Source organism: Otolemur garnettii, unplaced genomic scaffold (genome assembly GCF_000181295.1).
Source record: "Otolemur garnettii isolate 467f Iridium unplaced genomic scaffold, OtoGar3 scaffold00001, whole genome shotgun sequence".
Classification (NCBI taxonomy): domain Eukaryota; kingdom Metazoa; phylum Chordata; class Mammalia; order Primates; family Galagidae; genus Otolemur; species Otolemur garnettii.
Genome location: NW_003852396.1, coordinates 38,706,339 through 38,718,631, shown reverse-complemented (window position 1 = coordinate 38,718,631; position 12,293 = coordinate 38,706,339). Strand labels below are relative to the sequence as shown.

Genomic DNA, 12,293 nt, shown 5'->3' with positions numbered 1-12,293 from the left:
ACAGGAGACTCGCTTGAGCCCAGGAGTTGGAGGTTGCTGTGAGCATGATGCCATGGCACTCTACCCAGGGGGATAGCTTGAGGCTCCGTCTCAAAAATAATAATAACAATAATAAGATTATCATTATCAAATTCCACAGGTAATGAATAACCTCAAAAAGGTCTAAACAAGGGATAAATCACATTAAAAACAAAGTTTTTAGTACCAAAGCTGGGGCCATAATACCCCCTACATTGGATATACACAACCACTCAAATCTTAACTACTGGCATATTTTATTTCTAAAAAGGGGGAAATCCCTTACCAAACTTCATGCGTATATATTCATAAGGGTCCTCTTGCCAAAGTTCCTCATCAGCATCTGTATAGCACATCAATGGAAAAATAACATCTTGGATAATGCCCTGCAATTTAAAAGTTAAGAAAGTAACAGCCTTCAGTTTTCAAATTTAAACTTTCATATTCCTTTAACTACTAAACATAAAATTTTAGTCTATCAAATTCTCTGCTCTAAATAAAGCAAATAAATTACTTAAAGAAACAGGAGTTAAGTCAACTATCTTGGGAACTGATTGGTGAAATAAAGTCCCTTGCTTACTTCAATTTACATTATAAAATGTTAACTAATCACAATCCAACAGTAAAACTTTAATACAAGTTTGAAGTTAACAGTTTTAGGTTAAAAAACAAATATTCACAAAATACCTCTCATAATGTTATGTCACTGTTACATCTCCTTTTTCTTTCTTTCTTTCTTTTTTTTCCTGAGACAGAGTCTCAAGCTGTTGCCTTGGGTAGAGTGCCATGGCTCACAACTCATAGCAACCTCAAACTTTTGGGCTTAAGCGATTCTCTTGCCTCAGCTTTCCAAGTAGCTGGGACTACAGGCGCCCACCACAACGCCCGGTTATTTTTTGTTTGTAGTAGTCATTGTTGTTTGGCAGGCCTGGGCTGGAGTTGAACTCGCCAGCTTCGGTGTATGTGGCTGGCACCCTTAGCCAGTGAGCTACAGGCGCCAAGCCTACATCTCCTTTTTCTTTTTTCTTTGAGACAGAGCCTCAAGCTGTCGCCCTGAGTAGAGTGCCACGGCAACACAGCTCACAGCAACCTCCAACTCCTGGGCTCAAGTGAGTCTCTGACCTCCGCCTCCCAAGTAGCTGGGACTACAGGCGCCTGCCACAACGCCCAACTGTTTTTTGGTTGCAGCCGTCATTGTTGTTTGGCGGGCCCGGGCTGGATTCGAACTTGCCAGCTCAGGTGTACGTGGCTGGAGCCTTAGCCGCTTGAGCCACAGGAGCCGAGCCAACATCTCCTTTTTCTGTTGCACTCTCAAAACAATCACCACAACCAGACTAACACAATAAAACATGCAGCTTTTCATCCTTTATGGCAATTGACGTTATTTCTATTACATTGGCTAGAAAAACATTTAAGATACAAAATTATTACTTGTATATGAGGCTTTAGATTCTTCCAGGTGAGGGCATGGGAAACTCCTTGATTAATATAATTTAATGTCTGTTGCAGAACTCGAGGAGCCATATATTGCTTCTCCTTGTACTGATATAACACCTTTAATAAAACCTTAGAAAAAAAATGTTCTATCAAAAACCAAAGTTCAAATAGAAATTTTAACCACTTAAAAGCCAGTAAAAACAGTTGACACATGCCTTAATGCCCAAGTCATCATCAAAAAATGACAACCACATTCTTTTTGAAAGAATGTAATTTTATGATTAGGTGTTAGCAACCCATGTTTATTCCTAAAGCATTTAAACAATGAACAGTCTGAAGTAATACTGTGTCAAAGGACTAGTTTCTGATTAAGAGTAAGAAGAAGAAAAAACCATATGCTACCTACTAGACAAACCACACTGAGACAGTACTATCCTGTTAAACTCATCTCCTAAGAAAACCATACCCAAATGAGTCAATTTTATTTTGCATCTGCCAAGGGTTCTAATTCTACTTTATGTTTCGGAATATCAACTTTCATACCTCTGGCCCACGAAAGAAATGGTGATAAAACTTCTGGCACCTAAGTGAATCAAGGGACTGTGAAACTAAGGTCATTGTATTCTTTACAGCCCTAATTGTAGACTAAGTTTTTGTTAAGAATATCCTTAATGAAAAAAAATTATGATTAAATGAGAAGTACACAAACCGCCTTCATGAGATCAAGTTGAAAGCGGAAATATTCACTTATTCTATGAAACACTATTTTACACTTGAAAGAACTGACAAATAATGGTTATTTAGACTTAGGCAGGTGATAGATTTTTTTCTCAAAAATGAATGACATGAACCTGTCACACCAAAGAAACAGCTGACAATATGTTACTGATGTTAAAATTTGAACTTTCAAGCAAAAATTAGAATTCTAGAATTTTTAGATTACCATCATTAATTTAAAAGCTTTCCAACATTTAAATACATTTCTGATGACTGGTGGTGATATTAACAAACATGGTTTTCTTTTTCTTCTTTTTTAAAAAGACATGGTCTTGCTCTATCACCGAGAATAGGGTACAGTGCCATAATAGCTCTTTGCAGCCTCCTGGGCTCAAGCCTCAGCCTCCACAGTAGCTGTGCCACAGACACTCACCATCACATCTAACTTTTCTTTTTTTTTCTTTTGGAGACAAAGTCTCACTTTGTCCCCCTTGGTAGAGTGCCGTGGTGGCTTTTTTTTTTTTAAAGAGACAAGTCTCGCTCTGGCTCAGGCTGGTCTCAAACCTGTGAGCTGAGCCCATCCACTAGCCTTGGCCTCCCAGAGTGCTAGGATTACAGGCATGACCCACTGTACCCTGCCCACACCTGGCTAATCTTTAAATTTTTTTGTAAAGACAAGGTCCAGTTAGGTTGCCCAGGCTGTTCCCAAACTCCTAGTCTCAAGTGATCCTCCTGTCTTGACATTCCAAAGTGCTGGGAATAAAAGTGTTAGCCACCCCATCTGATCTTTTTAAATTGCATAATGAAATGTGTAAACATTTGGAAACTCTGTATCAGGCATCCTCAGACTATGGCCCACCTAGAACATTTATCCCACCTGCCAGGTATTTTTGCCGCCACTGCCTGTCCTGCTTAGCAGCTGACTTGTCCCAGGGCCTGCAGTCCAGCCCTCCAATGGTCTGAGGGACAGTGAACTGGCCCCCTGATCTATATTAACTCAATGAGTCAACAGTTTCAAAATGACCAATGCAGGATGTTTCAAAATCAAGTATGAATAAAAGTCTCAAAGTGCAATACATACCAATAAGTTTTAATGTAAAAGAATACAGGAAGGTTTGTTTTTGTAATTTCAAAGTCCACATTGTGATTAACTTTTAAGAAACTACTATTGAACAATTCTGGTATAATATCAAATAATTTCCATAATTACCTATAAAATCTATTAAAATACCAACTTTTCCAACTTCACCCCTGTAACACCAAATTTTCTTTATGTCAACCACAACAAATTAAAACAGACTGGAAGCAAAAAAAGGACAAATATCCAGCTGCCTCTTATTAAGCCAGACAGTAGAAAAAATAATAAAGAATTTATTGCTTTTAAATTACTGCTATATTTTGTTTTAATTTCTAACCTGGCAAATATCATTAGGTACAACCCATATAAATGAGAGCCCACAGATGTCTTCAACAACTTAAGAGTGTAACAGGGTACTAAGCCCAAAATAAGAACTGCTACAGAGTTCAAACATGCACTCTTTAGAAGACAGAAATTAACTTAAAGGTTATCATGTTTCTACATAGAAATAATATCTCAGACTTACTTGCTGGACACCAACAGCAAATGCCTTCAGAAATACTTCAGCAAATTCATTATACTCCTTAGAAACATTGCCAGGACTTCCATATCTAAAAGAATATTAGAATGTCTACTGTTTCGTTAAAATGCTTTATACTAGCACTCATAAAATCAAAAGCTTAAAAATAAACTGAAATCACCATATATGGATAAATCGATTACCTTTCAAAAAGCCTTGCTAAAATATGTAAAGCCCACTTCTTACATTTCCACCATGGTAACTCAGGTCTATCATCTTCTTCAACTTGAAGTGTTTCCTTAAAAGAGACGTGCATTTAATGAATGATAGTTAGAGATGATACAATCTAGAAGGAACAGTACGAGGTAAGAACAGATTCACCAAAATGTGAATGCTTCATCACTGACAGATTTTCATGATAAAAAGTTAAACTTGGAAAAATGTTAACTTTTTTTTTTTTGAGACAAGAGTCTCACTTTGTCACTCTTGGTAGAATGCTGTAGTGTCAAAGCTCACAGCAACCTCAAACTCATGGGGCTCAAGAGACCCTCTTGGACGGCGCCTGTGGTTCAGTGGGCAGGGCACCAGCCCCATATACCAAGGGTGGCAGGTTCAAACCTGGCCCTGGCCAAACTGCAACAAAAAAACAGCTGGGCATTGTGGCAGGCGCCCAGCTACTTGGGAGGCTGAGGCAAGGGAATCGCCTAAGCCCAGGAGTTGTGGAAGTTGCTGTGACCTGTGTGACACCTCGGCAGTCTACTGTAAACAATAAAGTGAAACTCTGTCTCTATTAAAAAAAAAAAAAAAAGAGAGAGAGAGAGAGCAATCCTCTTGCCTCAGTCTCCTGAGTAGCTGGCACTGAAAGCGGCTGCCAATTTTTTTTTAGAGACAGAGTCTCACTCTGGCACAGGCTGGTCCCGAACTCATGAGCTCAGGCAATCCACCCGCCTCAGCCTCCCAGAGGGCTAGGATTATAGGCATGAGCCACCATGCCCAGCAAAAATATTAACTCTATCTAAGAGGCATGCTCACTGCTTCACTACTTGATGTATTATTTATTTATTTATTTAATTTTTGGGTTGTAGTTGTCACTGTTGTTTGGCAGGCCTGGGCTGGATGCAAACCTGCCAGCTCTGGTGTATGTCGTTGGTGCCTTAGCCACTTGAGTTACAGGGCCAAGCCTACTTGATGTATTTTTTTTTTTTTTTTGAGACAGAGCCTCAAGCTATCCCCCTGGGTAGAGTGCCATGGCATCACGCTCACAGCAACCTCCAACTCCTGGGCTCAAGCGAGTCTCCTGCCTCAGTCTCCCAAGTAGCAGGACTACAGGCACCCGCCACAACGCCTGGCCATTTTTTGGTTGCAGCCATCACTGTTGTTTGGCGGGCCTGGGCTGGGGATTCGAACCCGCCACCTTAGGTGTATGTAGCTGGCACCTTAGCCGCTTGAGCCACAGGCGCCGAGCCCTTGATGTATTTTTTAAGTTAGATTAAAGAAGTAAAAATATAGAGCAACTACAACTCTCATCCACTGCCAGTGAAAATAATGCTACAACCACTTTGGCAATCATTCTGGAAGTTACTTATAAAGTGAAACATATACCCACCCCATGAGCCAATTCCAATCTTTGGTATTTATTTATGCAAGGGTGTGAGAATGCAAGATCACAAAAAGACACATAAAGATGTTCCCTGGTTTTATCTGTAATACTCAAAATGATGGAAAACTCAAAGGAGTAGGGCGCTGGCCCCATATGCTGGAGGTGGCGGGTTCAAACCCAGCCCCGGCCAAAAACTGGAAAAAAAAAAAGGAACTACACTGCATAAACGAATCTCATAAGTATAGTATATTAAGTGAAAGAAGGTAGAAATAAAAGATTACTTATTAAAGCTCTAAAACAGGCAAACTCTATTATAATAGGAAATGAGAACAATGAAGGCAGAGATGACTACTAGAACCAGCCACCGGCAAACCTTCATATAATTTAATAACTTGCTAAATTGCTTACCTATAACCTGTACATGTTACCGAATATTAACTATATCACAAAAAAGGTACAGAATACTTTTGAGAACTTTTAAGTTATATATTCCAACTAAACATGTACAGAAAAATACCCATCAGTTTCCTATCTTCTGCATTCTTTTAAAATTTAAAAAAAAAACAACAAAATTAAACAATAAACAACAAAACGTAGGAGGGTGGTCTTACCTATGCCATTAATAGTATTATACTGGATAAATAATATAATCCCCAATGTCTTAAGTTTAAAATAAAATTCAGAAGTGTTTTTTTTGAGTAGCAAGTAAGTATATAATCGCACTTAAAACACAGTAGATATTTTAGAACTTATACATTCTCCTATCTCTCTAGAAAATTATATTATAAAGAAAAATATGGTAACTTTAAAAACTGTAATTAAATGTAAGAAACAACCCAGTGGGACAACTCTGAATAAACTAAAGCTCACTGAGTTGTACATTTTATTTTTTTTTATTATTATTTTTTTTTAGACGGAGACTCAAGCTATCCTCCTGGGTAGAGTGCCATGGCATCACAGCTCACAGCATCCTCCAACTCCTGGGCTCAAGCGAGTCTCCTGCCTCAGCCTCCCAAGTAGCTGGGACCACAGGCGCCCGCCACAACGCCTGGCTATGTTTTTGGTTGCAGCCATCATTGTTGTTTGGCAGCCCTGGGCTGGATTCGAACCTGTCACCTTAGGTGTATGTGGCTGGCGCCTTAGCCACTTGAGCCACAGGTGCTGAGCCAACATAATCTTAATATTAGAGGGTTAAAAAAGAATTGCTATTATGAAATTCAGTTCTTGGTAGGTTCTGTGCCGTATGGTACATACAGCACATAAGCAATAATAAATGAAATAACCCTTCACAAATTTTTACTTAGCAAATGCACTTATATAAACAAATAAAAAGGTATCTCTATACCTAGACAAAATGCATTACAAATTATAAAAGTTTATAAAGAATGTTACAGAAAATACCAGTTAAGTCCTCAAAAGACCACTACATACTTATATTTAGTAATATAAGAGAACACAGAAACTTACATTAGGTACATCCCTGTTCACAACAGTCTTTAAAATTTCTATCCATTCTGTCAGGTTCTGTTGGTTTATCAGCTCCAGCGGTAATGTGTACTAAGTAAAAATCAAGAATTAGTATTTTTAAATCATTATAAAAAAAAATGCCGCTTACTTTTACTCTTCACAGTACTAAAAGCATTTTATTCAATCTACTTTTCTGGCTTTTAGTACACATGTAAATTTCTTTCCTTAGTTATCTCCCATGAGAAACAGTGGAAGTAACTGTGGGCATCCTTGTTGTATTCCATTATTGGGATTATATCTCATTCTCACCATAAAGTATGATATTTATTGTGGATTTCTACTGAACACCTGGATAGTTCTATGCCAGGTTTCTAACTTTCCTTTTTTAAAGCAGTTATAAATTTTATCAAATACCTTATCTGACATCCATAAAGATAGTTATAGGTCTCTATTCTGATGTAAGTATTAATCACAAAAATTGTCTTAAATGTTCTCTCCCTACATTATTCAGGCCATATATGAACTACTGGGCTAAAAGACCTTCCCATCTCAGCTCCTGAGTAACTGGGACTACAGGTGCATGCCACCACACCCAGTTCAAATTTCTTTTATTTGAGATAGGTTCCTGCTCTATCACCCAGTGGCATGATCACAGCTCAATGCAGTCTCCAATTCCTGGGCTCAGGTCACCCTCCCACCTCAGCCTCCCTGTAACATACAGGTGTGTGCCACTATGCCCACTTAGTTTTTTTTTTTTGATAGAGATAGGGGTCTCATTATATTGCCCAGGCTGGTCTTAAAACACTAGGAATTAAGTAATCCTTCCCTTTTGGTCTTCCAAAGTGCTGGCGTTACAGATGTAAGCCACATTGCCCAGCCCAAATTTCTTACTGTTGCCCATTCTTGCATTCCTGGCATAAATCCTATTCTTTCAGTAGGCTGGAACAGCCAGGATCTTAACAGTGACCCCTGCTGGGTGTCATCTGTGAAGACCACCACTTCCAGGCTTTCTCTAGAGTCTCCAGGTAGAGTTTTCTCCTGGTTCAAGAAAGGGTTTTTGAAGTTGGGCGAGGTGGCTCATGACTGTAATTCTAGCACTCTGGGAGGCCAATGCCTGTGCATTGGTGAGCTAAGGAGTTCAAGATCAGTCTGAACAAAAGCAAGACCCCATCCCAACTAAAAACAATTAGAAAAACTAAGGCAAGAGAATCTCTAGAGCAGCAGAGTTTGAGGTTCCTGTAAGCTATGATGACACAAGGGCTCACTATCCAGGGTGACAGAGTGAGATTATCTCAAAAAGGGGGGAGGGGAATTTGGTACACTGGTATAGAACTATGTGTGTACATATTAAAACAAGTTTGGTGATACCTAAAGAGAAAAAAAAAAAAATTAATGCAGGATCTTAGGACATCTTCTATTTTCACAAGTGAGATAGGGTTATATTCTGACAGCAGGAAATGTTAGTCTCAAAAAAAAAATGAGTTGAGAAGACTTTATTTTGTTCTATATCCTGGGGTAGTTTTAAAAAAGCATTTTTAATCTAAAAGATATCACCCTACCAGTTAGAAAAAATATGAAAAGACTATAGATATTATATATTCAAATTACTTTACAAAGAATTTTACAGGAAGAATCCAAAAGAATGGCATGAAAGTACCCTTAGGTTAAGATTAGCAGTTTATGGCTCAGTGCCTGTAGCTCAGCAGCTAGGGCACCAGCCACATACACCAAGCTAATGGGTTCGAACCCAGCGTGGGCCTGCCAAACAACAAAGACAACTACAACCAAACAAAATAGCTGGGAGTTGTGGTGGGTACCTGTAGTCCCAGCTACTTGGGAGGCCGAGGCAAGAGAATCACTTAAGCCCAAGAATTTGAGGTTGCTATGAGCTGTGACATTACAGCACTCTACTGAGGGCAACATAGTGAGACTCTGTCTCAAAAAAAAAAAAAAGATTGGCAGTTACCTTTAAAGGTCTAGCAAAGACATGCAAAATTCAACCAAACAATGGAGTAAGTCAGCTAGTCTTGGTGGAAGTGAAGTCACAGATTTAAATGACTTTTTTTTTTGTCTGATACAGAGTCTCACTCTGTGCTCTGGGTAGAGTGCTGTCATGTCATAGCTCATAGCAACCTCAAATTCCTGGGCTCAAGTGATCTTCCTGCCACAGCCTGCCAAGTAGTTAGGACTATAGGTACCTGCCATAACACCCGGCTCATTTTTTCACCCGGGTCTCACTCTTGGCTCAGGCTAGTCTCAAACTCCTGAGCTTAAATTAAGCAATCCACCTGGTCTCAGTCTCCCAGAGTACTAGGATTACAGGTATGAGCCACTGTACTCAGCCTGAAATGAAATTTTTAAAAATGGTGGGAGGCCAGGAATGGTGGCTCACACCTGTAATCCTAGCACTCTGGGAGGCCGAGGGGTGTGGATTGCCTGAGCCTATAGCCGGAGTAAGAGCAAGACCTCATCTCTAAAAATAGCCAGATGCTGTGGTGGGCACCTGTAATCCCAGCTACTCAGATGGCTGAGGAAAGAGAATCACTTGAGCCCAAGAGTTTGAAGTTGCTGTGAGCTATGACACCACAGCACTCTACTGAGGACGATGAAGTGAGACTCTGTCTTAAAAAAAATATGGTGGGACTTGAATCAAGATCTTAGTAGATGAAACAAATCTTTCTATGGCAATATGGTACAAAAAGAACCAATTTAAATCCTAACCAAAAAAAAAAAAAAATTGTTTTATAAGTAGTTACATTACACTGCGATACAGACCCAGCCATTTCCTTTGTAGATATCTTTTTTCCCAGAAACATTTAGAATATACAGAAATAATGAAATCCATTACTGTGTGATAGTCAAGTCCACAGAATTAGTATTTTTGCATCTAATTTAGAATGTTTTATATTTATTAGAACAATCTATATTTTGCATGTCAGTATGTGTTAGATTTTAACTGTAATCAAGTAACTGATTTTCAGACTCATAAATTAAACTAAGAGATATAAAAAGTTACTAATTTTGTTGTGCTGGATGTTGTAAGAGAACTTGAGATTGCCCTTTTACAATTTCAGATTTATCAGGTTTCTTTTTCCTACAGATTTGGGGGAAATATGCTTGTTTACTATTTAGGCCAATTTATACATTCCTAGCAAACTGTCCACTTAATCTAGATCAGTGGTTCTCAACCTTCCTAATGCCACGGCCCTTTAATACAGTGCCTGTGGGTCGCAACCCACAGGTTGAGAACTGTTGACCTAGATTTTTAAATGTAATTATTCAGATGCTAAAATTCTTTAATTTTTAATGTGTAAATGATAAGACTAATGTTATATACATAAAATCTGCTTTATAAAATTTACCTGAACAAGAGCATAGAAGATCTTGAATATTTGTTTCTGGATGAGGACAGATTGATCAGACTGATCAGAAAGAAGCTGGATAAAACGATCCTTTAGAACTGGCAGAAAATGCTGCATTGCTGCTACCAATGGACTCCGCTCCTCTGGTTTCTTATACCTTTGGGTAGGAATATAAACTAATTCTGTAAGAATTTATTTCCACAATTACATATATGTGTGTGTGTCTGTGTATGTGTGAATGTGTGTAAACTACTTGTTTATTTATACAAACATAATCAAATACTTCCTAACTAATTTAGAAAAAGAAAAACCTACTCTGGGAGAAAAACCACACAAAAACCCAACTTGAGTAAAACCTGAAATAATAGTTTCTGAACATTTATTATGAGGCCAATAATCTTCAAGGCCCCCATTAGTATCCCCAATTTTACAGAAATTATCTTTCCCAGGATTACACATCTAAGCATGAATCTAAGTAGCTAGAATCCAGGGTCTCTTCTCTTAACTATTATGCAATGAATGCTGATACAAATGAGAAGATACCATCATCTATTTTTTAAACAGAAGTAGCTGGTAAACTGCTGCTTATGTTGTAAGCAGGAGCGAATATACCATTTACAGCACTTGTACTGGTGTTTTCTTTTGTTCCCACCAGCTAGCCATCTTACTGCTAAAGAAAGGTTCAGCCATTGCTCCAACCTCTATTGAAATAATTTCAACAGAATTAAAATTGATTATACACTACCATCTTTAAATAGTTGTAACTATTTAAACTGCACACTAACTTTATGGCCACCCTGTATAAACTATGTGTTAAAATCATTACTCTCTAATAGCCACAGCTTATCTCTTTTTGGAATAGGTGATTATCTAAACTGCATTAAACTGGTTTTCCACAGCATATCTCAGGTTTGATTTATTGGTACCCTTCTTCTTTAAGAGAGAAAATAAACTTAAGAATTGAGTATCTGATTACGTTTTTAAAAGGTAAAGACAAAGCGTTTACCTACTGAGTGAAATGAGAACCAAGGTAAGTAAATTGCCAAGAACAAAAAAAATCATTAATTCACACTAATGACTGTTAAGGCTAACAACACAATTAACACATTTTGGGGGGGGGGGTCACTTTGTTGCCCTCAGTAGAGAGCTGTAGCGTCATAGCTCACAGCAGCCTTCAGCTCTTGGGCTTAGGCGATTCTCTTGTCTTAGCCTCCCAAATAGCTGCGACTACAGGCGCCCACCACAACACCTGGCTATTTTTTTTTATTGCAGTTTGGCCGGGGCCAGGTTCAAACCTGCCACCCTCAGTATATGGGGCCTGTAGCCTTACTCACTGAGACACAGGTACTGCCCATTTTCATGTTCTTTTTTCTTTGAGACAGAGTCTCATACTGTGCCCTGGGTTGAGTGCCATGGTGTCATCATAGCTCACAGGAATCTCAAACTCCTGGGCTCAAGCAATCCTCCTGCCTCAGCCTCCCACGTAGCTGGGACTATAGGCACCCGCCACAATGTCCAGCTTGTTTTTCTATCATTTGTAGAGATAGGGATCACTCTTGCTGGTCTCAAACTCCTGAGTTCAAGCAATCCACCTGCCTCGGCCTCCCTCAATGCTAGAATTATAAGCATGAGACACTGTACCCAGCCTACATGATTTTAAATATTACTGTCATGTGCTAAGAGATTATCCCTAGCATACATTTAAGTTTATTTGTATCTTTCTCTAAGTTAAATTGGAAATAATCACAACTTATAAAAGAAGACCAATTGTACTCTGTAGTGAATATGTAAACTATAATAATTATAGGCAAAATTCCCTTTTAACACTAAAAGTAAGAACTACATTATGCAGCTCTTTCCATTTACCCATCCCAGATGAACACCCTAAAAGACTTTGGAGGCTCGGCGCCTGTGGCTCAAGTGGCTAAGGCGCCAGCTACATACACCTAAGGTGGCGGGTTCAAATCCCCAGCCCAGGCCCGCCAAACAACAATGATGGCTGCAACCAAAAAAATGGCCGGGCGTTGTGGCGGGCGCCTGTAGTCCCAGCTACTTGGGAGGCTGAGGCAGGAGACTCGCTTGAGCCCAGGAGTT

General features: G+C 39.1%; 1 protein-coding gene across 1 annotated transcript in view; it reads right to left on the bottom strand.

The window, feature by feature from the left end:
• IPO7 (importin 7) overlaps window positions 1–12,293 on the bottom strand; it is a 60,605-nt gene that overhangs the window by 24,163 nt on the left and 24,149 nt on the right. The window contains exons 5-10 of the mRNA XM_003781088.2: window positions 10,200–10,356; window positions 6,838–6,927; window positions 3,974–4,068; window positions 3,777–3,861; window positions 1,450–1,584; window positions 305–404 (exon numbers count right to left, since the gene is read on the bottom strand). Of these exons, the coding sequence (XP_003781136.1) occupies window positions 305–404; window positions 1,450–1,584; window positions 3,777–3,861; window positions 3,974–4,068; window positions 6,838–6,927; window positions 10,200–10,356 (662 nt within the window). The remainder of the gene's footprint in view (window positions 1–304; window positions 405–1,449; window positions 1,585–3,776; window positions 3,862–3,973; window positions 4,069–6,837; window positions 6,928–10,199; window positions 10,357–12,293) is intronic.